Here is a 27,105-nt window from a genome sequence, read left to right on the forward strand (position 1 = left end):
CAACAAATCAGCTGAATAATGAACACCGAGGGGCAGGCACACTGCTTCAGGATAACAAACTAATAAAAACAAATTAATCAGATTAATGAACAAACAGTTCCTTCTGAGGAAGAGTGGGATTCATTGTCAGGGTGTTTTTGTCTATAGTGTGTGCCTGACCCACTTGGTATACTTTTTGAAAAGGCAGGGTTGCCTATTTCACTGGAAGCGAACATCAAACTTCCAGTTTTGTCAAAAAAGTGAGACAACACTATGACATATGAAATATGAGAGATACTTGTCTTTAATAATATGGCAAACAAACAGAGGTGCATTCATATCTTCAATCACATAGGCACTGCAGTTTTATGTACAAAGCAGTACATAGAACTTCAAAGATCATAAATTACAAGCCATACCAAAAATAAAGGGACACCAAAAAGGCTTCACAACCTTGGAAGCAGAAGGTTTGTCAGCCACCGATTTTGGTGTCACATTAGAATTTCGAGCAGGCCACAACTCTTGTCTGTGGATACTGAATTATGATCACCCCAGTCTGTGACAGTTTCACTCCAATCTGCATATTTAAATGACTCTAAAGATCAAAAATAAAATAAAAAGAAAAGATAAATGCGCAATTTCCGAGTAACAAGGACTTAAATCCATGTCGTATCTTAAAACACGTTGATCCATCTTCTGGCAAACAGCTGAGTGGTGACTTGTTTTGGTCAGCGGAGGAATATCTATGTGTCAGCGTCAATCCTGTGAGCTGTGGAGCAGGAAACAAAGAACAAAATAAGTAAATAAAATAAAGATAAAGCTGGCGGGAGACGTACGAAGGTGGCTGAGTGGATTTTAGGAGGAAATATATATACGTCTGCAGAGACTGAAGTAAAGTCCCCTCTGCTACCAAAAACATCTAAAGACGCGGTTGTTGTTTGGTGACAATTCAAGAAAACGGACCATCGACTAAATCATGAATCTGCTATGAAGATGCTAAACACCACATTAAATGAAACAAAAAAAAAAGACAACACATGCCCGTGTGAGGCAGCCACTCTGATGTATAGTGCACTAAAGGACTTACATTGCTTTGGTATCCTGAGTGGTTCTGCGTCTCCTGACAAGACTTGATGCATGACTCCACGGAACTGATACAGCACCTTCAGGCTCTTCTCCTCCCCCACACAGGGGTCGTAGAAGCCAGGGAGTCCAGACTGCAAAAAAAAAACAAAAAAACATCACATCATACAGCAGCAGTAGCAGAGCAAGTTGAGGACACAAGTTTCTACACAACATTCAATATGAAATACATTCCACTGCATCACTAGCTACAGTAACATTACAGCTAAAAACATGATGTTCACCTTTGAGGCCTCAGTGAGGATGAGTTTCGAGTCTTTGACCAGACACTGCAGAGGCACAGTCACGTCGATGACCTTCGCCCGCTCGTGTTTCCGACTGTTGTCCGTTACAAATTTGCCGTACCAGGCGTTGAGGATGATGAGACCTGATTCAGAGGACAGATTTGAATTTAACTCAACTTCCCACTTTCAGTATAGAATGATTTGTGCACAAACAACACTTTGAAAATACAATAAACAAGGACAAAAACATCTATAAAAAAAAAGAAAAGAAAAAAATCGCAATCAAACTTCCAAGTTTATAAGAACAGTCAAGTAAATGCAAAAATGCATCAAATTTTGCCAATGGACCAAGAGAAAATGTGTCTGGATTGCCATCTAGAAGGAAGAAAATGGTTTAATCCAGAAGTGGATGATCTAAACTGGACAGTACGCACCAAGCCTTCAACAAAACCTGTCCGTCATAGATTTGTGTGAGAGCTGCTGACCCCCCCCCCCCCCCCCACCCCCACCCCCCAATTATATAACATGACATTTGGCAAGAACAAAAACAAAAAGACAGCACGATTAACTGCAAGATGCATTACGATATTGGATCATTTCATGATTTATAATCGGTTTCATACAAATGCTTTTGACTGTGTGTGACTGAAAGTCTACAGGGAACTCTTCTGACACTCAAGTGTGCTAAGAGGTTAAAAAAGCCAACCATCACTTGCCAAACTCCTCATTATACGGTTTGCTGAGCGCCAACTAAAAAGCCCATGTAACCAATCCGAATGAAAAAGATCTATTATTTCTCATAAAAAGAAACACCCACATCACCACAAAAATCACCCCTGATACTATCAGTGTCCACAAAGCACATCTTCTACACAACAACTGAAAAAAAAAGAATATAAATACTGTTTTCTGCTATCGTTTTGTTGTTGTGCTGGATGTGAGTGTAGGGAATCGGTGGCTAGCAGGAAATTAAACCACATTAAAGGAGATCTAGTTGTTGTTGTTGTTGTTTTTTTTTTATCTCAGAAATTACACTGCAACGTTCAACTGGGAATCACCTACTGAGAACAAATCAGAATCCATGAGAATCAAATGGTTTCACCTGCAAAAAGACACTGCAGAACACACACACACACACACCATACGCTCATCCCTTAAGTGTTACTGATCTTACCCATTCTAGACTCCTCGGCTTCAATAATCCGGCGCACTGACTCCTGCATGAGCAAGACCTTTGGACATAAAAGAGCACACGGAGGAAGAACAACAAAAAAACAATGAGATTTCAAACGGATTACGTGAACAAATTTCAACTCCATGTCAAAGAATTTGTATTTAATCTCATCTCATTTTAGCCCCTCTGTTCCCATGTCAAGTTATCCCACATCGCACGCATTTCTGATCCAGCGCTTGAACCACAGCGACACATGAGCGTGTGCGGAACACAACACTCACACTAGACTCTGCCTCCTGTTTCTTCTTGGCGATATTAGAGGCCGAGCTCTCCTGCTGCTTCTCCAACTCTCTGTTGAGTTGGAAGACGAATGGAGAAATAAAATTAGCTCGTAAAAATCCAGCCATATTATCACATATGGCGCTACCTCCAATAACATTCCTTGAATGAATCAACCACGTTTAAAGAGAAGGTTCCTTACTGTTCCTTCTGGGACTGCAAGTAGGGCCGGATAATAAGCTGCTGCATGGCGAGGTAGAAAACCAATGGTCCAACTGTGGCATAAAATACAGCACTTGGCAGGAGCTGGTCAGTCAGGTGAATCGGGAAGAAATATGTCTGGCTGGCTCTGTTTAGTCTGCAGGTGGAGAGCGGGTTTCATTATTTAAAGATAACTGGCGGAGAAAATGAGAACTGTTAAAGTAGATCCAGTAGATTACGTTGCTGGTAACTTATCACAGAAAGACAAATATGAATCACATTTAGCATCATTTCATTTGTTACGGCTCAGCGTGCAAAGGTGTTATTGTCTTGTGCGGGGGCTCGATACCACATTTTCAGGTTCTAGAAATAGTCCAATACAGCTCTTTTGGATATGTAAGGGCTGGGTCGTGGACGTTTTCTAGAGTGGGCTATGTGGACAAACATGGAGGAACTCAAACACATCTCCAGTTAAAGTAGACATATTATATCCTATTTCTCCAAGTTAACCTAGTTCCCTGGTGTCCTAATGAACATGTTTTTTGACGGTCAAAATACCTTAAGGACGAAGCACCACAGCAGTTCAATCACCCTGCCAAAACAGTCCTGTTCAGAACGCTTTCTTTTGAGCGCCTGTCTCTTTAAATGCAAATGAGACACAGGAAACTACGTCAGCGTCACTGAGGCTCCGGCAGCTAACAGCAGTTAGCATTTGGAAAAGCCATCATTTGCCGACTCTTGCCGGCACATTGGCGTCGTATATAAAATATATCCAATGGACACATAAATCCTCTGAGGCTGAGTTTGTGTAGAACTCTGTGCTGCACTGTGGAGCCAAGAATAGAACACTTTGCGGAGTCCAGCGGCAGACTTTAACACCTGAATTCAAGGTGTGGCCAAATACTCGTGTCCATATAATGTATAAAAAAGGGTGAATTATCTGCTACTGGAATGGAACGTGAGATCCAAGTGTGCAAGCCATTCCAAAAAACATAACAGCAGCAAACAAACACACAACTTATTCGCTTGTTTACATTCAGTTCATGATGTAGTAATTACGTGACATCAGATCATATCGGCTTCCACATTTTTTTCTCGTATCGGCTCATCCCTCGCCACAAAGAACTTTGCGGTTTCTTTCCAGATCTGCTGCAAAAAGCCTTGTTTAAAAATTGAAAAGGAGTCAGGGAACTGAATCACTGACACGAGTGCTTTTACTTTGTACTTAGTTTGTGACATATGCAATAGACAGAGACTTTCACCGCTGAGAATAATGTGCGGATGTGTGTGTGTCTCTCTCTCAAGTTATAAAATAATAAACAAATATAAATAACTGATCAAAATCGTAAAGGAAGTGCGACACCGATCTGCTTAAACATTAAAACAAATCATCGGTTATAATGTTATGTTCTGCTCGCGTCTCATTGCGTCCTGTGCTGTCATCAAAGACACAATTTGCAGGAAACTCATCTGACTCAGGGATATTGTAATTTAACTCCAGTGGGCGCCATCAGAGCTGTGGTGGAAGAGAGACCTACACCACACAGAGAGTAGAGCCACGCTTACTTGATCTTGAGGGAGACACCCTGGGGTACTCCCACGCTGACGGTGGCCCCGAGGACACTGTGTCGACTGATCTTCCTCTCAGCGCCGTACTCCACCACCGTCCCAAAGAAACCTGATCTGTAACACACAGACACGGTCACTACCTGTTCACCTGCGACGTTTAGTGAGTTTAAGTTCAGTTTGGGGTCAAAAGTTTAGGGTCACCTATATAATTAATTTTGTGTTTCCATTTACATAATTACACACTGGGTTTTCTAATCATCCAATAGCCTTCTAATGCGATTAGCAAACACAACGTATCATTAGAACAGTGGAAATGGGCCTCTATACACCTATGTACATATTCCATTAAAAACCAGACGTTTGCAGCTAGAATAGTCGTTTACCACATTCACAATGTATAGAGTTTATTTCTGATTCATTCAATGTTATATTCAATGAAAAAAAGTGCTTTTCCTTCAAAATATAAGGACATTTCGAAGTAATGTTGGCCGCGTTAATGCGTTAACGCACATTAACTCATGATGCGTTTCCATGACGACTGACCGGAAAAAGATGCGTGTGTGACACCATGTTTACGTGATTCCCGATTGTTAAAATGAGTCTCTGAAGTGATGCTGAACTTTAAAAACAGAGACACACATACGCAGTACACAGGTACGCTGGTTATTTGTTAGCGCTGCTCTTTTCGTTTAATAAACAGACCGCTCCAGTTCGACTGAAGCTAGCTAATGAGCTAATGAAGCTAACGGAGCTAATTAGTAAACGGTGCCTGGACTCTGGTGTCGCGGCACATAAACATGACGTCACGCGTGTCTTTTTCCGGTCAGTTGTCATGGAAACGCGATGTGCGTCGTGCCCAGCACTATCTCTAAGTGACCCCAAACTTTTGATGTGAGATGTAAATGTGAGTTTCAGTTACAGATCACGTACGACGACATACTTTACTGAGCCCTTTATTTTCGTCTGATCTTCATCCTGGAACTTGTACTGGTAGCTCATCATCATAAACGTGTGAGGAATGCCAAGCTGCGCAGAGAGAAAAAAGTAAATCATTAGACAGTGTCTCGAAAAAGCAACTGTTGATTTTGAAAGCGTCTTGGCCTCATATTAAAAGTTAAATATAACCGCTGGCAGCAAACCTGCAGTGCGAATGTGAAATGGCTGCTCTTGGTGTCCCTGACTACGCTGGTGTTCATCGAGGACTGGACGCCCCATCGCCACTGTAGATAGCCCATAGTGTTCTTGTCTAGATGACGGGCCAGAACCGTGGTGACGCCAGGGCGCACGCCTCGCGAGGAAAACTGGAGCCCACACTGAGCTGTCACAAAGCTGGGGGAAAAAATAATATTAATTATCATAAAACAAAAACCAGCAATGTGCACAACTTCCTCGTGTTCTCGAACATCTACCATCTCGGTGTCAAGTTACGGAAGATCTTCATTCCTAAGAGAGGCCCATGGGTGTCTCCAGCACCTAACTCTACCTGTGTACACACAAAATGCAAACACATGACATTTTTTTTTTTTTTACAAACATATGAGATTTACATTGTGGAGAAGATAGTAAAAAAAAAAAAACTGAGTATGTAAAAGTGATTAGATCTTGTAATTTGTGTAAATCTGTGTTAAAACCCCAGAAAGGCATTATGGACAACATCGTTACAGCCCTCATCCATCCTCCCTATCACAAGAGAGAGGAGGGCACAAACAAAGGAAAAATATCCGACACCAGAACATAAGACATTGTGGAAGCCGTCTTACAAGTGTTTTACAATAGGAGTTGAGGTTAAAGTAATTATTACCAGAGCTTCTCAGTGATTTTTAGTCCCGTCTGAATGTGCCATGTCAGTAATCATTACCGGACAATGTCAGTTTATGGGCAATCTTTACCTGGGTAGAAAATTATCCCAGGTAATACTAATCCCCCCCAGGGCATACTTAAGGCCAGCAATAAAAATCAGCGGGTTTGGCTACTCCCTTTGCCCTACTGCGTCAGGGCTCTAGGGTGAGAGAAGATGTGTGCCTTGTCTACGGATCAAGAGCACAGAACTGGTCGGCGGGGCCCGGAGCCCCACAACAGCCCTAACGGCGGTGACGACTCTGTTACGGAGCCCATTAAAGGGCTCCTGGGACAGACGGAGCGATTTACCCCATCCCAATTGTGGTAGTTTTACTTTACACATTTCTTATCCCGTGCGAATTGGGACATTAAAATGACAGTACTGTACTGTGGTAAAATGGCATTACTCCATCTCTCCATGTACATTTAATCCACCACCACGTTTCTGCGGCAGCCTGAACAAAAAGTGTTAGAGAGTTGTGAAAGAGTGTTTATCGTTTGGGGGAAAAAGGGAGCGGGATGAGCGGAGGGGTTTGTCGTTTGTTGCACTCTGCAGTCTCACCAGCAGATGTCACTAATTGCTACACAACAGACGTTTAAAATGTGCTGGGTGTTTTGTGACAAAAGAAAGAAAGAAGCATACGGACATACAAACATACACTAGTGTTCAAAAGTTTGGGGTCACCTATACAATTTTTGTTGCGTTTTCCATTAAAAGTCACACTTTTATTCATCAAAAGAGTTGGAAAATGAATAGAAAATATAGTCAAGACTTAGACAAGATTAGAAATAATTTATTCAAAATAATAATTTTGCCCTTTCGTCAAAGAACCAGCAAAACTGTTTTCAGCTGTGCTAACATCACTGCACAAGGGTTTTCTAATCATCCAATAGTCTTCTAACGCGATTAGCAAACACAATGTACCATTAGAACACTGGAAATGGGCCTCTATACACCTATGTACATATTCCATTAAAAACCAGACGTTTGCAGCTAGAATAGTCGTTTACCACATTAACAATGTATAGAGTGTATTTCTGATTCATTTAATGTTAAAAAAAGGTGCTTTTTCTTAAAAAATATGGACATTTCTAAGTGACCCCAAACTTTTGAACGGTAGTGTACATGTGAGTGTGCTTTTCTCAGTGAGATGTAGCGTACCTCTCCCCAGCCCTTCGCTGAGGTGACTCTTCTCAAGGCCAAGTTAATGGTGCCACCTCCGTTTCCGTTGTGCGTTGATAAGGAGCCGGATAGGACGGCCGTGTCTTTTGCAGTGAGAGGAGCCTGCGGCAGAACACAGAGAACTATAAAATACCCGTTTTATACAAGAAAAACGAACCCCACTAAATTACACATCACTCAAAGAGCAACACATCACCTCTATGGATTGTGATATATGCATCCTGTTGATTTCCACGTGAGGGACTCCTCCTCCAGCCATATCCTCGAAGTCCTCCTCATATCTGTCAAAGAGGTCCGTGGCGTCAATGCCCACACTAATCGTTCCCTGTGAACGGCATATTCAAATATAAACAGAGTGCATACTTCATGGACTTTTTCAATGCAAAGCTTTTCTTAAAAAAACATACCTTTGGATTGGTCCTTTGCTGGAGCCTCCTCTCCTCCCGCTCGCTCTGAAGACGCTCGTACTCCTCTCGGATCTCTGCAGGGGTCCTTTTCCTTTCCACCACCTGGAGCCAGAAGAGGATAGAATTTGAATGAAAAGAAAAATGAAGGACTCGCTGCTTCAGAAGTCGCACATAAAACGGTCACAGTGGAAGAAATGTCCGTTGTATTCGATTGAAGCGTGTGTATTTTCTTCACGTGTAAAAAACACAGGCATTAATAGTTCTAGATTAAGCAAACCAAGGAGAATGTTCTTTTTTTTTTAAAAAAACACATAGTACACATCTACAGAGATGGACACATATCACTCAATATCTGTCTGTTGTTTTTCTTTTCTTCTTCTTTATTTAATATTATTTTAGCCTTGATGGATAATTGAGAACGTTGGATGACCTCCGTCAAGGAACAATCAGTACTGTACGTTATCTGCGTACTGTTTTATTACGGAATCAAGAAAAAACCCAATATGCATCACATGTGAATGGTAACTTTTTATCATTAATGGTCAAAGACGAAATAAAAGCATTCCAAATAGAAGGATGTTGGAAAAAGAAATATACTGTAATTCTGCTCAATCCACAAACAGTTTTGTATGTGCAAAACACAAAAGTACTCAATGTTATATGGTGTACAGCCTTAGAAATAAGGGTTCCAAAAGGGTCCTTCTACAAGGGCTGAGGTTCTACCTGGAACCATTTGCTTCTGAAAAACCCATTCCCGAAGAAAAGGTTTTTCAAGGGTTCTTCGTAACACTAATGGTTCCAGTAAGAACCATTTTGATCCAGAGAACCCTCCAAAACCTTTTAATAAAGGTTCTACCTGGAGCCAAAAAGGGTTCTCCTATGAGGACAAGCCGAAGAACCTTATATGGTTCTACTGAGCACTTTTATATAAGAGTGTAGAGTTGTGAAGTGCATTTCAAAATGCACTGATCTACATATTGTTTTCAAAGTAATGAGAACTCCAAGTATGATGCATGTTTATTTTACATTGTATGTGGTGATTCTGAATGATGAAAAGAACATTTTGGCCTGAATAAATAATGGCGGACTTACCTCCCATCCTTCAACGTCGAGTCCCCGCTTGCCGTAGATATCGTAAATAGCTCGTGACTGTGGATCTCTGAGCACTGGAAAAGATATAAACCACCATTAATATTAATAGCAAGCAATTAGGGCCGGGTGCATATACGCAACTCGTGTGATTTCCTCCAGTTAGTGCTGCCGAGACTTCCACTTCCGACGCGACACCAACGACGCTGCTCACCTTCATAGGCTTCGTGCACGAGGTTGAAAAGCTGTTCAGCTTGCCGCTTGAGCTCGGGGTCCCGGTGTTTGTCTGGGTGATAGAGCATGCATAATCGTCTGTACGCCGCCTTCAGCTCATCCTGTGTGGCCTGGAGGAAGAATGCAAAAAAGTATGAAAGAGGAAATGTGTAGGAAAACTACGAAACATGATGTTACAGCAAATAAACAGCAATCAGTGTTTCGAGGGCTCGTCACTAAAACAATGTACAGTATATCAAGTTGCTCTCCTAATCATATCTATGATCCCTTTGAAAAAAAAGGTTTACACATATGGAATCAAGACTTTTGTTAACCTAACACATGTTTCTTTTTAATTAGTAATTTCATTTAATTTACGATGGTGTGGGCGCCGTAAAAATTCCTTTCTCTAACAGCTAATTTATTTGTTTTTTTCATGATTATTTCATTAACATTTTCAGTACCGATTCAGTAAGGTGTCAGGACTTTTCCACATGCTACACTTCACCAAAACATTATAAAATAAAAAGTGGTTAACGTGCGAATAGGGCTGCAACGATTAGTCAAATAACAATCAACTAATTTGATAATCTATGAATTAGTTTGAGTTGTTGTTTTTTTTATTATTATTAAAGCAAGCTTCTTAAATGTGAATATTTTCTTTGGTTTCTTTACACCACATAACAAAGAAATCATTAAAAACCTTTATCATTTTAGTTTGTTATTATTGCTATTTTTGATTATTTCCTGGTTTTGTAAACACTATTATCTGTCCTTTTACAGACCACAAATGTACCCGATTGCTCAAGAATATAATCAACAGGTTATTCGACGATGAAAACAAAAATAATATGACTGATTTTGACAACAAAGTCAGAGCAAATGATGCAAAAGAGGCACCAAACAACAACAAAAAATCACAGTGAAGGACCACGATGAGAGAGAAAAGTATAACAAATATTATGTTTTAGTCTTTAAGTCTATAGGGGATAAGGATATTCTCACATTCTGTCACTTCAAAACACACTAGACAGACAACAGACACAGCACTGAGCTGAACGTGTTCTTGAATGAACGCGTAAACATAATAAAATAACACTTTTACTCATGTGTCCACAGTGTATGATGAAATCCTGACAGATAAAGGTGTAGCATTAGCCACCGTATGTGTGTGTGTGTAGCCCTGTCCCGAATCTAAGAGTTTACACCGTGAAACAAAAATAACACTTTATTAACATTACAACTCACAAACCACCGCTTCGTCCACTGACACGTGTGTGAGATCGAAAGCGTCCCCGCGACCTGTTGAGTGTCACGCAAAACTTTCACGCCAGCAAGAGTCACTGCACCCAAATCAATGTCGAGGGTCACACACACACGCTAGCCAAGCTAGCTAACGTTGAATGAATGTTTTTTTACGTGCAGCCACTGCGCGCGATCCGCACGAAACGTACGGGATTAATCGCGGATTAACGCGCGCGCACAGACGTGTACCGGGATCACGGACACGACAAACTGTACCTCTCTTCTGACATTCAGCAGGGAATAATAATCATCACTGCCGATCTCATCATCGTCCAAGGCAGACGCCATGTTTACACCCGGTCATTCCTTCTTCGTGTCTTTGACGTCACTCAAAACACTCCTTAGTGTTCAATGTCGCCCCCTTGCGGCAAGGATGAACAATTACACCCAGACTGTATTCATTGACCTGCGTTTATATTTTTTATTATTTAAAAAAAAGACATATATAAAGTCATCAAAGGCAATATTATTCAAAAATACTGTAAAGTTTAAAGTAATAAAGTAAAGTGGCATTTCAATATCGCAGCATTATACAGTTTTGTTTAGTAACTAAAAAAAAACATTACATATATTTAAAAAATATATATATTATTAATATATATAGTTTTTAATATGTTATTTCATTTAAAAATAAAATAAAAAATGAACTCTAATAGGTTTAATATTTTATATGTAAGGAAATTAATTCTGCTTACATTCCTAATTCTAAGTAGTATAATGTCTGCTCTCTATCCACCTGGGAGCAATCAGGACTAAGGGTGAGAAAAGCACTTCACTACATTGGCTCTTTCATTAGTTCATTATTACTTCCTTTGCAATAACAGCGAGCCATAAGACTTTTCAACGAGCAGCAGCAGCAGCAGCACCACCAGCAGCCGCAGCAGCAGAGGAGCTGTCCTTTCAGCACCACCGCCTCAAACTATAGCACCATGCATTTCAGCACTGATGGCCACCAGCCTGTTAACACAGAGCGAAGCGTGCCTTTAAGTGCTGCTGCAGTTGACACAAGTGCCAGAGGCAAAGTCTATGAAGCACAGTGATCTGTAATTAGATTGCCTCTAATCATTTCCATAGCCCCCACTATTTCCGAGCCAATGTAACCCGAGCCGTAATGATAGAAGTTTAAAGTGTGTTGCAAAACAGACATAATTAAAAGTCATTGTATTCACTACATCACAGTGACATCACGCCCCAACCAGCTCCTGTTGTCAACATAAAGCCCTGCAGCCCTTTTTAAAAATTATTATTAGTAGTATTATTATGGTGCCACAATGTGAGCGCTGTAAGACGTGTTTACACGAGAACAAAGAACGACAACCTACAGATGTTTCAATGTAAACTGACATTTGATTGGCACGCTATTTACCTAAAACGGGTTTGTTGTTGTGTTTGTTTTTGATCAGCGATTTGTACCCTGCGGTTTATGGAAAACAGTGTCAATAACAAATTGTTTAGAATCATTGTCAATTAGGTAAAAAAAAAAAAAAAAACACAGTTTGCAGTATGAAAACAGTATAAGAAAGACTGCTATAAAAGAAAGTTTTTACCGGCTGACTTAAAAAGTAATGAATACCATTAAAGTTAATAATGTAGCCTACTAAAAAAAAAGTGATTGACTGGGTTTCTGGAGGTGAAGGGAACTCCTGAGTTTTATGAAATAAGTTGTTTTAGAATAATAAACTTAACAATACCACAAAGAAGCGACAAGTAAACACAAAATGACCTCAAAACAAACAAAAGGCCACAGAGACACAAACCAATTACGTGTAATTCAGCTGACGCTTTTATACAAAGTGACTTACATTGATCAATTCTCACACCTGAGAATTGATTTGAACCCCAACCCTCCACACCAAGGTCTGTGGACTATACCACTGAGCTATACCAGCATCCCCATGGGGATGTCTGGGAATGATTACAAGGATGGACAAAAATGGTCCAAACGACCACAAAGGAGCACAAAAACAACCACATAGGACTCTAAATGAGTCTTGGGAACAAAGAACGACAACCTACAGATGTTTAATAAATGTAAACTGACATCTGATTGGCAGACTGTGCACTTCAAATGATTTGTCGTTATTTGAGTGTATGGAAACATAAGTATCAATAAGAAATTGCTTAGAATCATTGTGTGACAATACATTTTCTGAATGTGAAAGACTGCTATATATATATATATATATATATATATATATAATTATATATATAGCAATATATATATATAGCAATATATATATATATATATATAAGTTTCCACCAGCTGATTTAAAAAGTAATGAATACCATTAAAGTTAATAATGTAGCCTACTGGTTGACTAGTTTTCTGGAGGTGAAGGGAACTCCCGAGTCTTTGTATGAAATGAGTCGTTGAAGTATAATATAAATAAGTAAAAGACACATGAAATGACCTCAAAAGGCCACAGAGACACAAACCAATGGGGACGTAGAAATGATTACAAAGGCACACAATTAACAAAACAATGCAACACGGTGACAAAGAAAGACAAACAACTCATGACCACAATGAAGTACACAGAAACATATTAAATAACCACAATAGAGACATAAAGATGCTGAGTCTTTCAGTCTCTGAGAATGTTTTACTCGTCTCATTCTCATATTCTGTCCACGCTCTGGTGCTTCTCAGGGAATTTCAAATGCTGAACGACTTTAGTGCACGTGTCAAACTCAAGGCCCGGGGGCCAGATGTTGCCCGCCACGTCATTTTATGTGGCCCCGCGATTGATTAATTGGTCTTAAAAATAGATGTTAATATAGGTCTATGCTGCTTTAAGGGGCGCGTTGACCATGAACTACATTTCCCACAATGAATGGCGATTGCGTTGTCCGCAAAGTGACGGCACCGCCACTAGATCGCAGTGTATCATTGTATATGCATCATGCGACGAGTGAAATTGAATAAGTAATAAATACAGAAAGTTATTTAGCGAGTAGTTACCTTTATTTTACATTATACTTGGTTACATTTAGTTACATTTATTCTGTATGACGGTTACATCTGGCCCTTTGAGGGTAACCATTATGCTGATGTGGCCCTCAGTGAAAATGAGTTGAATTCATATTTACCACAGCGTTAATGGCCAAAAACGGTTACTACATTCCGAAGTCTTTTAGGTTTCTTTTTCTGATTTTCTAATGATTGGTAGACGGCGGTAGGTGGCGCCACATGCCGAAACATGATTTCAAAACATAAACATGATTTGCAGTCTGCAAAATATTTTTTTTGAATGCATATATTTTGTCTGTACTGTTGTTGTTGGTGAGTTCAGTTTGTTATATGAACATTATTCCTGAGTCTCTGTGACATATTAGGAGGATTGTATGGCCAGTTGCTTTAGGGCCACATCAGCATCATGGTTACCCTCAAAGGGCCAGATGTAACTGTCATACAGAATAAATGTAACTAAATGTAAACAATACAATGTAAAATAAAGGTATCTACTCCGTAACATATTGCTAAATAACTTTTCTGCATTTATTACTTATTCAAGTTACAAAGATGATGCATTATAGATGTAACCCGGTCTGCAATGGTCATGCCGTCACTTTGCGGGCAACGCAATCGCCATTGCATTGTGGGAAATGTAGTTTATGGTCAACGCACGCCATAAAGCAGCATAGACATATTTTAACACTGATTGCGGGCCACATAAAATGACGTGGCGGGCCAAATCTGGCCCCCGGGCCTTAAAGGTGAAGTAAGTAGTTTATAGTGCCATCTAGAGGAGAGGCTGAAATTTACAATAAAGAACTGCTCCTCTGCTCACCCCCTCCCCTTCCCTGAGCGCTACGGTGTCCTCAGCCGGTCAAATGTCGTCCTCGTCGTCTTTCTCCGTGTCAGCAGATGAGGTTTGTGAGGCGAGGGAGAGGGCGGAGCTACCGCGGCCGTAGCAGACGAAGCGGAGAGAGAGGAGGCGGGACTTCCTGCTACGAGTAAAGCGACGCTTGATTTGTTCTCTCGCGTTTGACCTTACAGGCTCCGGTAGAAACATGGCGCCGTGGCAATGCAGTAGCGGCCCGCGACCATGTTATTTTACATGACTTTTTGAAACACTACGAAAATGAAACAAAAACTATTATACAGCGACTAGACAATGCAGGAGCACATAATATGTATAAAAAAAGTGGATTTGGGGTTATATAAACCCATAAATACTACATATAATAATAATACTGTCCCTTTAAGTTTAACATATGTTCTTTAGATTTACTACACAATGCACCTTTAAGGACAAAGGATGCAGCCTTCATCAACGCGAACTTATTTTTTTTATTTTTTTTTATTTCCATCAGCAGGACAACGCGTCACTGTGTTTGAACACGAGCGTCACATCAGAGCTGTTTTACATTCTCTCACAATAAAAAAAAAGAAAAAAAAGAAAAAGAGAGACAGTGGCTGCTGGTGCCAAGGTGAGGAGAGGGGAGGCTGCTGTGTGTGTGTGTGTGTGTGTGTGTGTTTTCCAGCCCCTCTGTCACTCACCGCCTCACAGCCAATGGTAAGTTCGCCTGGCTCGGACCGACTCGCCGCTTGCTCCTCCGCTCCCTCCTCGTGCTGTCCTCGCCGTGCACGCGCGTGGTACCCACGGTCGTGAGGAGGAGGAGGATGTTGCGCGTGAAGGGGAAATGGCTGCCGAAAACAAGCCGGAAGGTAAGAGAAATATAATGGGATTAATTCACTACTATGGCCGCGCTGTGATTTTTTTTTTTATCCCCCCCCCCCCCTCCACCACCACCACCACCACCACCTCCACCACAACAGTTGTAACTCCGCGACACACGCGCGAGGACGAGCAACGGGCGGATTTTCGTTCCGGCGGAGGAAAGAAAAAAAAAAAAAATACACACACACACACACACACACACACACACACACACGCACCACGGCTCCGCTGTTTTTCTCCGCTGAAACGTGGAGACATCACCTAGCCAGCTAATATTAGCTTGCTTTTCTAGCCCCAGCTAACTATGCCCACCGCAGCCCACGGTGAGCGAGACGAGCCACGGGGACAAGCGTGGTAAAAGTACCGTGTATGTGCATGTGTGTGTACGGTGTGTGTGTGTGTTGTCATGCATTTTTTCTCGTTTCCGCGACGAAACGCGAGCATTTTTTCCTTTAAAGTTGTTAACAACAAGGCTAAGTTAACGACAACATGTCACTGGCGTCGACGAACTTCTTCCCGTCTTGTCCAGCTGTAAAATGTGTCTCCGTGTGAGTTTTCGCGTGTCGTTGTGTTTCCGTTTCTATCGCCTGCGTTTTGTGTGTTTGTGTGTTTGTTTCCCCGCACACACACCTTCGCTGTCAGTCGGTCAGACGTGTCTGGTTTTAAAACACAGTTTTTGTTGTTATTTATATTTGTGTGTGTTTTTGTGTGAGAGACTGGGATTCGTTCACTTCCACCTTCAAGCGCGAGACATTTCTTTGCCATTTAAACCGTGTTTCCGACACAGAAGTGGTTTATATATATATATGTATGTTTTTTTTTTTTTTAAATTAATGTCGTATTTATTAACGTATTCGTTAACACTGATGGCTTTGAGACATGTAACGTGTGCACAAAAGCCTCCTCAGCGCACTTGTAATGAAATGCCATCACAGCAGATGAAAACAGGGAAGATGGAGAGCAGGTTTTTTTTCTTTTTTTTTTTTTTTCTTTTAACCAGCTTGCCCATTACACTACTTTACTCATAGCACAAAATTACGACTTTTTCCCCACCTCCTATATCCCTGCAGCTTATTTCGCACGGCTCACTAACTCAAAATGAAATGCATTAGACTTAACTCATTTCCCTTTTTTTTTTTTTTTTTTTTAGTGGGGATATTTTACTGCAAAGCATATGCATAGAGGATCTGTTCCCATTCAGATAGGCCCATGGAAATGTTTTATTTTTTTGTGGGGGGGGGGGGGAGTAATTAAACGCTGTCTGTAAGAAAATGAAGTTAGGATGAAACGCATTAGCCCTAAAGGGACTACTTTTCCTTATTAGCTGATGGCATCTGTGATGCTGGAGTATTTGAACCAGGCTTGATATTCACAGTTTTTGGTGTGGATGAAAGTTTCAGATGATGATGAGGCGTATTTCAGTGTTGTCACCTTGAATTTGGACAGAAATGAGTGCAATGATAGGACGTCGATAACACACCATATTCCTGCTGAACTCGTGTTAATTTTATATATCTATTGATTTGCGTGACACGCGAAGACGAATGCTAGACTTTTAATTGGGCCGCATAATTTAACCCCCCTCCGCCCCCCCAAAAAATAATAATAATAATTCAACATAAATTGTTCGGGCCAGCTGTTTCTGAGCTGCTCGTGATGTTTGTTTTGTGACAGGCTTGGAAATGGAACAGACTTCTGTCACAGTCTGGTGTCACCAACCTCAAACACGAATCCTTTTTGATGTGGAAACACTTTAATGTTTCAAATGGGTGTAAACAAATTACCTGTGCCCATGTGAGAGGCAAAGATAAAACAGTGGGGATTTCAGTTGTTTGGATGTCAGTGTGCCAACCACTAAAACCAGTCCCACCAGGGGGTGCTATTGAGCTACACTACATACAACATGAGGGATCAGTCTGTGGCTATGACAAAAAAAAAAAAAAATGAAGACATCTGGTTTTATGATAGTAATGACTTCACTGTGGTGTATACTTCTAATGTATTCATCTACCTAGCTGAACTTAATATACGGGCTCCACTTGTTAAACTCGATTCCTGTCCAACAACGCGGCCGCTCTCGCTTAAAAACCCTGACTTGAAAGTCCCATCGCTGAGCAGGTTAAGTTATTTTCAGTGTTCCTGTGAGGCCGCCGGTCAGTGGAAAGAAGAAGAGGAGGAGGAGGAGGAGGAGGAGGAGGAGGAGGAGGAAGGAAGGGGAGCATAAAGAAGAGAAAGCTGGAGCCTCGTATCTTAATGTAAATGCAACGTTGCCTTGTGCAAATCTGGCTGTCGGGGCGTTTACACAAAACTCTCGTGCCAAACCTTTCGCTCACGCGCCCCGACTTTTTCCTTTATTTCGTCTGCTAATGAAGAACGTGCAGTTTTTTAACATGAAGGACGCGTGGGATGGGCCGCCGTCCGATTAGACGCGAACGCGACGCGCTCCTTAACCTTTTTGTCCTTGTGGAATGCCGGCAGTGCTGATCTTGATCTCTCACTTGTTTGGCCCCGTGACAAGCGAGGGTTACATCTCCAGTTAAACTAAAGGGGCTGTGGCCTAGTCTGACTCCTCAGGGGTGTAATGTTTACATCCTTCAGCCTTACTGATTGTCAGAACCCTTTGGGTGTAGGAGGGCACTGTTTCCTCCACACTCTGACGGTCTGTTACTGTAAGTGTAAGGACCTGGAGGACTGCGAAAAGACGAGCTTGATGTGTCTCAATCTGAGCCAGCTCGATCTGGACAAATTTGCTTTGAGTTGTCTTCGGTCCAAAGAGAGCTGAGACTCGTGCAAATACTGCTGCGTAAGAGCCAAATGTGAGAAATAAACAAACAAGCACTTATGTAAACACGAGCTACAGCACTAACACTTTTGTGGCGTTGACACTGTGTTTGAAAACCAGTCTTCGTGCGTTTACCCTCGAAGCTTTGAGAATTTTCTCTTTTTTTTTTTTTGGAAACACTGCAGAACTGTATTTACCTTCATTTAAGAGAAACACAAGGGCAATGACAAAGGGACAGTTTAGCGAGGCGTAAAATCTGCACCAGTGCGTCGTGTAAAGTGTGTAAATGCAATAAATAACGTGTAACGCAGCCAGGACACTGATGACAACAGAAACAATTGTTGCTTTAAAATAAAAACATGAATCAGGCCCACGGCCTCAGCCGTGCAGGCAGTAATATCTCTTCTTTATTTTCAAGTGGGTGACTTGAAAAAAAAAAAGTTTCACAATGTTATCATTTCACTCAAAGTTCAGGGTGAAGCGGCAGCAAAACATCAAATAAGCACGCAGTCAGCCGTTAACTTACGAAAGTGCTTGTGCAGCAATGGTATAAATATTTCTCTGCTGTTTTGTAAAGAAGGGTGAATTTAACCTCCCCACGATGTCGGACGACTCACTTTGCTCTCGCAGTTTTGTGTTGAATCATTGACTACTTTTCTTTTTAAAATGTTTTTTTTTTTTAAATCCAGCCATTTAATTGAATCAGTGAGGTGTGGATGGATGGGACCCAGGTCCGGTTCTGTGGTCCCTGAGACGTATCGTTTCTAATGCCTGCCTGTAATAGACCTTAACCGACTGTTTTGCACTGCCTCCTGATTGATTGTATTGATTAATCCGCTTTGCCAGTGATGCAATAGGGAGTATTATTGACCCGTATCAAACTAGACCGGAGGTACACTGACCCTTATTATTTCCTGGCCTTTCTTTTTTCTTTTTTTTTTGTCCTGTAGGTTTAAAAATACTCCGACAATACAAACATTCACACTTTTAAATCCAAACAAAGTAATTCACTGCGATTTATCATCATCACCATTATTGTTGTTATTATACCCATCATATTTATTTATTTTTTTTGCCCCAAAAGCTCATGTGTATTCTAAATGTGTTTCAATATACTGTCTAGCTTCTGTTGATAGTGCTTGCATGGGGGTTTTGCTTAGTAATCACAGGCTGGCAGTTCTCTGCTTCTTTTCCTCGATTTTCTCTACTTTTCTCTTTGCCTCCTGAAGGACTGAAGAAAGTTCGTAATCCGGATCGAATGTACAGATCAGCAGTGTGTTATGCTGGCCATGGTCCACCTAAGAGTATCAGTGATGACACAGAGATGAACAGTAAGAGTCAGTTATTAATACTGCATTTGCTGCTCCAAGAGGCCACTCGCTGGCCAATCTATTATTCATTCATTGATTCATTTATTTACTTCTTGATTTCATCCGTACCCATGACCCCTCCTCCTTTTATTCCCCTCCAACACAACACCACCTCCGGCTGCTCTGTTGATTGAAGTGTCTGCTTTACGGGATCACGCTGTCAATAGCTGAAGTGCTGTTGTTAACTAAGAGTGATTGTTTCAGGTTAAGGCCAGGGGATCAGGACCTGAGCGGCCCCTCAGAGAGAAAGCTTACACTTTGAGCCATCAATTATGGCCCTGTACTTGCCTTTCCCCGCCTCTCTTCAACCCCCGCATTTGATAGATGAGAGCAAATCAAACAAAGTTAACAGTAGCACTTTATAATGTAGCAAAAAAAAAAAAAATCCAACCGTGAATGATCAGAAAATATTAACGCAGGGCTGAAAACACTTGTAGCCGATAGTATTTTCCTTTCCTTCAGATGGATTTAATCCTTGCCCTTGCTTTCCCACTCATTACATTCGGGCTCCACGAGAACAGTAGACAAGGGGCAAAGAACAAAGACGACACAACATCATAGCTTTTTATGAATTGGGGAAAAAAAAAACAGCTGCTTCAGTGCGCTGACAAGTCTACACACAAGTGCTGTTTTCACTGCCAAAACAAATCAGTCAGAAATATAGGCCAAAGTCTCGATGTTATTTGTGGCCTGAGTTCCCCCCCCCCTTTATTGCCTCTGTCTTTACCCATTAAAAAAAAAAAAGAAGAAAAAAAGTTCTCCGTAAAGCAGATTGCTCCTCAGCAGAAAAGCGTCTGTTCACCGCTAATGAATACAGCAGCCTCTTCACCGCTGGAAGACTCTGTTGATCCAGACTAGAGACCGGGTAATTAAGTGTGCTCATGTATTGTCATTTCTAAATAGAGAGTCTCAAATCATCCCCTAACCCTCTTTTTAGACTCCACACTCGATATCTGTCACCGGGTGAGCTCCTGCTGCACCAGATCTTTTTTTTTTTTAACAGAGAAGGTTTTTCGCGATGGCTTGTTCAGATCTCCGAAGCAGGATGGATTCATGTGTGACAGCAGTGACTGACAATATGTTTTGCCACTCTTGCTCTTCTCTGTCATGTTATTGCGTGGTGTTACAGTATGCTGGACCCATGTCAGACACCCCGTTTAATGCGTTTTAGCCCAGAGGTTTTTTTCACCCCTGCCTCGCCAGGACACTGTGGCAGAGCAGAGCAGAGCGGCTCAAACAGACAGGTAAACCATTGATCTGAGTAATCGTCTGCGTAATTGCGGGAGTAGTTATGAGACAGAAAGAAGGGCTTTTGTTTGTGTAAGCAAGACGGAGGACGTGAAAGAGAAGGAAAGAGAGGTAGTGAGAGAGAGAGAGAGAGAGAGAGAGACCTCACCTCTGCTCTCCTTGAGATGGGATTTTTATGGATGGGTGAGCTTGGTGAGGGCTGAGAACACATAAAGAGTCATTTTCAGTTTGTTGCAGGCAGTTAACCGCGTGTGCATGTTTGTTGAACTTCCAGTAACGTGGGGCCCCCACTTCTTTTTGACAGTCTTCTCTTATTATTATGCCGTTTCACCCGCGACGCGTGTCGTGATCGTAAGCAGGGAAAAAGCGCCGCAGATGTTGCGTCTCGTTTGGTCGCGGCGCAATTAAGTCGAGCGAGATTTAGAGCAATTTGAATCCGTCACTAGCGTTTAGACTCCTCCCGTGTTTCCCAGCGGCGGGGGGAGAAAACAAACGTGTCCTTTTTTTTTTTTTTTGCGGCCTTGTGTAACAGCTCTTGCAGGTCAAACGCTCATCCTACATGCTATAGCGACTAAGAAAGCAGTGTTCCCTTTGCCATACATAGTTTTGTGGTAACATAGCAACACCGCGGTGAAGTTCAGTTGACTTTTCTTTTTCTTTTGCTTGTGGGCGGTTAGTAATTTCACCGCATGTGAGCGTGTTATCGAACAGGCTATGGGGCAAATGATAAAGATAATTGGTTTCTCAGTCGTACACTAACACGGGCTATAGTGAGTCTACATACTGTTCTCCATGTCCCCATCAAGAGCCATCATGCCGGGGAAGAGCGGCCCCTGGACTATAGGCCAATCACTGTTATTACTGCCAGGGAAATATGACATGACTTAAATTGTCCTGTGTCACAGTAACTCAGCGCACGGTCTTCCCACAAGTGCAGGGGGCCTTTAATCAAGCGCCACGACGTTTCCTTATATCCGCAGCATATAATCAGTTTCGTACGTTGTGAATTGTGGAAACGGCAATATGCGGAAAATCACGCGTTGAATTTTGGTTCGCTTTGAATTCGTTGACGGACACGATATCTGACCACAAACGATCGGTGACGTTAGTCAGAGTTTCGGGGGTCGGACCTGACTCCCGGCAGAGTGTACTAATCTGAAGGCTACAGGGGCAATAGTCCATTAGTGTAAATGTCATCGCTGTAGCCTCCTGCAGGTTAAACCCCCCCCACCCCCCTATCCCACCCCTCCTCCTATTTACCTTTCCTCCTTCTTTCTTCATGCCTCACAACCAGATTCATCACAATGTATTGACATCATGTCAGCAGTTGTCCACTGCACCTTGGCTGCCTGAATTAATCTCTGCTTCACATTTTGACCACATTCTTTTTAGATTTTTCATCTGTCAACATCTTGTAACCATGTTACCCTCCGGTCTAGGTGCCGTGGATTGACATTTTGCCTGATTCTGTGTGTATAAAAACAAGGGGGTCTCAAACTCAAATGACCTTGGGGCCAATGAGCATCTTAGTCTGGAGATGTCAGGAGGAGGTACAGACAGAAGTGAAACTGATTAGTTTAAAAAAATAAGTGTTCAGTGAGCTTGAAATTCTATCAATATATCCATATTCAGTAATTTAACATTTTGTGAAGTTTGTTTTTGCTATAGAAAAAACATATTTATGATGCAAAACCAATCTATAAATAATAATAAAAATGAGTTATGTGGCCTCATGTGGACCTCGGGCCGCGAGTTTGAGACCTCTGGTATAAAATCACTGTGTAGATTGTTTAAATTTGAATACTTGACATTTCTCATCACCATTCACCGCATCACTGCGGAATCTATACGTGCTGCATGTAAGTTGGCTGTGTAACATATTCCTCCGCATGCTTTGAATTAATGGCTTTTTTTTTTTTGTGTGTTTGTTCTTTTTGTTTGCTGCTGAAAGATTCTGAAATTCCTGTACCTGCATGTTTTGTGCACGCAAAGAAAGACGACTTGATGGCGTGAAATGATTCGACAAGAGTTTCCATCTCTTTCTCTCACTGCGAAAGTATAAGCGCGTGAGCGCTGTTCTGCCCCCGACAATACAAAGCAGGGGTTAACGTTTGCAGGAGAAGCAACAAGTTTGATGACATTGTGACAGATGACGGTGTAATACCAGGGTAAAACAATGCTGCCTCTGTCTTTAAAAAGACTCAGTGTTGGCTGGTACACTTGTTTTTTTCCTTCAGCTAAAATATACAGTGTTAGATGCTGAGGCTGCATATAGAAATGGACGTATTCGCAGAGTCCTGAAAGTGAACCCAATGCCGAAATGACTGAAACCTGCTGTATATACGCTGGATGGAAGTCCATTTGTGTGTTAGTCTATGAGAAAATAACCTCACATCTCACTTGATTATTATGTCCGTAAACTTGTTGCCAATGGGTTTTTTGGTCTTAATCGCGAGTTTCAGTACACCGTTTTGTAAATGATGGTCCCATTTAGAGCCACTAAATAGACCGTGTGATTGACAGTGAGGTTCAGTGGTTCCCGACCTTTTTTCCTTGAATCTGTCCACGCACACGCACCAAAAAAAGCATTTTAGATGTGGGAATAAACAGCAGTTGTAGGTCTTTGTCCCTATTTATGAATAAAAACTGTCGTGGGCTTTCACAAAATCAAATCCAAGGTAACTCTTGAGATATTGCCTTGCTTTATCTGAGTCTTTGGCACTTTTCTTGGACATGATATTTTACTTATTAGGTGTTGGTAATAAATAGTTTAATACATTCAAAGGTGGACAAAAATAATACTTTAATTTGGGTGGTGTATATAGAGTAGAGTGTGTGATTGGGATTTTCAAAATTCAATTTTTGAAAACAAATATTATTTGAATAACCTCACAACCTCAGAAATTACAAAGCTTTGTGCCCCCCATTTGATCTCTGGTGACCCCCAGAGGAAGGCTTGGACCCCAGGTTGGGAACCTTGCCTTTCGATGCATGGTTGCAGGTAGGGGTGGGTAAAAATATTGATTTGGTGATATATTGTCATCCTTCCTTGTGCAATACGATCAGGGGATTAAGGGGCTCTAAAGTAAACAGTGCCTGGCGTCGCTACTTGATGTGTCCTCACGGTGGCGCTGCTCAAACGAATGAGGGGAAACTTGGGTGGAAGTCAACTGCACTCTTAGAAATAAAACTCTTTTAGGAGGAGAACCCTTTTTGGCTCCAGGTAGAACCTTTTTTATAAAGGTTCCACCTGGAACCCTTTTGGATGGTTCCACCAAGGACCCTTTTAAAACCCTTTATTCAGGAAAGGGGTTTTAAAGGGTTCTCTGGATCAAAATGGTTCTTACTGGAACCATTAGTGTTACAAAGAACCCTTGAAAAACCCTTTCTTCAGGAAAGGTTCCAGGTAGAACCTCAGCCCTTGTAGAATGACCCTTTTGGAACCCTTATTTCTAAGAGTGTGGCCCGAAGAAGAGGGAGTTTTTAGCGGCGAAAGGAGACACCCCGTCCATGTCCTGCACCTAATTTTTTCACAGACGTTTTGTCTTCTTCAGTTAGACAGATGCCTTGATATATCTCTATATGGTTGTCTTGCAATATATTATTGATTAACACAGAATCCGAGATTGGTGCTGGCCAAAATATTTATTAAACCAATGGATGACGTCACAGTGGCGTTGGCGAGAGTTGAAAAGATGCTGTCTTAGGAAATATGCAAAATGGGTAGTTCTCGCAGGATGTTGGACTCAAACTTTGATGTGAGACAAATGATGGGCTCCTTTTCAAAGGCGATCGACCGTATCAGTCATTACTTCTGATGACTTGTTCTTAACCAGTTCCTTGGCTCCGTTTATGTGCAGAATGTTTATCCTGCGGCCTGTTTGCTTGTCAGTAACTCACCTCCCCACATGTTTCAGGTATAGTCACTAAAGAACAGATACTGCTACACTGTTCCTCACCTCGCCTGAGGCCATATTAGCCACTGAACTGTTGTGGAAAATGTTTGCATTCAGACTGTTACTTTGGATATGCACTGCCAGCAGCGATTTGTTGAATGATCTATAGCCAAAACATTAGCTTGCAATTTCTCCACAATGTGGGCACAGATTAAAAAGAAAAACTGTCACTCCCGGAGCGCTGTGAGACAGAGAGGGAAGAGGGAGGGTTTCGCGTTCAGGGCTCAGTTATCGATTAAAGATTTGTTTTTGTCAGCCTTTCCAGTCTCATGACCCTCGCTCTCGTCTCTAGGGTGGGGCCGGAGCAAGCTAGCGTGACAGATACCCTTAAATTCGACCCAAGTGTTTGCTTAGCAGCCAGGATCAGTGATAATCCAAACATCAGTGCACAGAAATGTATATTTTTATACCCGACGGAGAGGAGTGATTTTTTTGAATTATGAAGGGTGATGGTAACCACGCATGGCAACATGAAAGCTGCAGAACCTGTAGAACTCTCTCTCCACTGAAGAGAGCTCCTCTGCCTCTTTAGCCTTTTGTATGTGATCTTGCTCATCAAGACCTAGAACGTAATTGGCTTCAGTGTGCTAGCTCAGCTCAGCTCGGCTCATCCTCTCACATAACAAGCTCTGGTATCAGCCTCTCTTGCACTTTAGTGTTTTACAATCAAATAGTAGTTTTCTGTGTACACCCCTTTCTTGGCTAATTTACAAGCAGTCATTAAGCCTGCTGTTTAGACTCCAAAATATATATTAAACCGTGCAGGGGAGTGCACTGGAAATACAAAGACGCAGGATACCCTTTTAGACTTTAATCAGCTATTGTTTGGCAGTATGTTCTTTACTGATCATCTCAGACAGTTTTATTATAGAGAGGTTTTCTGTGTTCCGTAAATGTATTCCAAATCTGGCGTTCACGCTATTATTCCCCCCGTGAGCGGATTTTAGCTGATGCACAAACTATATGTGGATTTCCATACCACTGTGGACGGATCTTTAATTAGTAAGCAGCACTTAGTTAGGGTGCTCGCAGTTGCTTCGTCACACATCTTGGAAAATGCCCAGTGGAAGACTCACACAGCAGCTGAAATAATAACAGTGTGGATAAATGGCAAAGCCGAAAAAGACACAGACCCAAACAGTTTCCAGTTATGAGGATGTTGTGCCACGGAAAAAAAAGAAACGGTTTGCTTTTGTGTCCCGCGAGAGCTTCGTGAGAGACATTCTTCTGTAAACAAGGCCCCTCTCATGTCAGACAAAGGCTCCCAGATTACAGGAGACCAACAGTGAACATCTGAATACGAGGTCTAAAACGCGTGCTTTATTTTAAATGGCACCGCACTGTAGTTGAGGCAAAGAAATACAGTCGTTCACATTTGATATGCGTAAAACCTTAAACATCACGGCCCTCTGTGGTATTTGATGTTAATGTACTGTAAGCTCTGAGAGTGTCATGATTAACAGTCTGTGTAGCTTTTTTTTTCTGAACATGGTTAAGTTTCTGTTTTAATGCCGCAAGCATTTTGAAAATCTGGCTTTTATAAGAGAAGACTGTTGCAGTGCGTGTGCATCTGCTTTTAAATGAATACAGGGGAATACTCAATAGACTGCTATTGCTGCTCTCAAAATGTGCAATATTTAGTTGCAAATCTTTTTTTCGGTCGATGCATTTCTGGATCCAAAAACATCAGCAGACACTTGGCATATTCCATTGTGATACTCTGCCAGGCCTGAGCTGCAGCCATAATCGTTCCTTGTGCTTTATTTTGGGTTTGGGGGGGGGGGGGGGGGTTCCTATGCTCTGGTTCTTCAGCACATAAAACAACCTCGGAATTTGGCTGGTGACTGTCAAGAACAGTTCACAATAATTAAGTAATGAAAACTTTGCACGGTTGCCATCTTTTAGAATTACTGTCCAGCCATGTTTTTTCTTATAATATGGGACTACACGGCGATTTCAAACGGCTACGTATTCTACTCTTTGAACTCAAAAAATATAAACCAGTGAGTCGACACTTAAAGTCGACAGTTTAAGGCCAACCACAAAAGCTGTACCTGAGCATCGGCACGTGCTGTGTTTGGGAATCAACATTAAAGCAATGTTTTAGGTCATGCATTGCGGAGATGAACTGACTTATGAACATTTCTGTCCATAAAACACAGATAAAAAGTCCTTACATGTCATAATAATAAGTGAACATTTTTGAAATATGCTGCAGACTATAAGAGCAAACCTCTCCCGGTGACTGTGTCCAGTAAAAATCCAAAAGCCTTTATGTCAGTCAGATTTATTTGCTTTCAAAAAAAATACAATTAAGACTCCTCACATAAATTCTTACAGTTACGTGCACATTAGTAACCCGATTATCCCCCATTAATTTGATTTCAGAAGTGTCTGTATAAGGTTAAAAGATTAAGAGAAAACCAGTTAACACATTGGTCCTGCAGGGATTACAGGTG

General features: G+C 41.6%; 2 protein-coding genes across 2 annotated transcripts in view; one reads left to right on the forward strand and one right to left on the reverse strand.

The window, feature by feature from the left end:
• Positions 1-617: 617 nt before the first annotated feature.
• On the reverse strand, positions 618-10,893 carry dnajc11a (DnaJ (Hsp40) homolog, subfamily C, member 11a; the record flags this gene model as incomplete). The annotated part of the gene is made up of 16 exons (XM_083894447.1): positions 618-748; positions 1,067-1,196; positions 1,347-1,489; positions 2,521-2,578; positions 2,802-2,871; positions 3,002-3,157; positions 4,567-4,683; positions 5,510-5,595; positions 5,709-5,898; positions 5,979-6,052; positions 7,571-7,693; positions 7,788-7,916; positions 7,999-8,100; positions 9,091-9,164; positions 9,302-9,431; positions 10,822-10,893. 16 exons carry the CDS (start codon positions 10,891-10,893, stop codon positions 723-725), a joined length of 1,680 nt encoding a protein of 559 aa, XP_083750573.1. The 3' UTR covers positions 618-722.
• A 4,229-nt stretch (positions 10,894-15,122) lies between these two features.
• camta1a (calmodulin binding transcription activator 1a) overlaps positions 15,123-27,105 on the forward strand; it is a gene marked incomplete at both ends in the record, with an annotated part of 323,112 nt that continues 311,129 nt past the window's right edge. Inside the window, 3 exon segments of the mRNA XM_083895577.1 lie at positions 15,123-15,158; positions 15,160-15,277; positions 19,302-19,403. Of these exon segments, the coding sequence (XP_083751703.1) occupies positions 15,123-15,158; positions 15,160-15,277; positions 19,302-19,403 (256 nt within the window).

Source organism: Microchirus variegatus (genome assembly GCF_963457635.1).
Source record: "Microchirus variegatus genome assembly, chromosome: 9".
NCBI lineage: Eukaryota > Metazoa > Chordata > Actinopteri > Pleuronectiformes > Soleidae > Microchirus > Microchirus variegatus.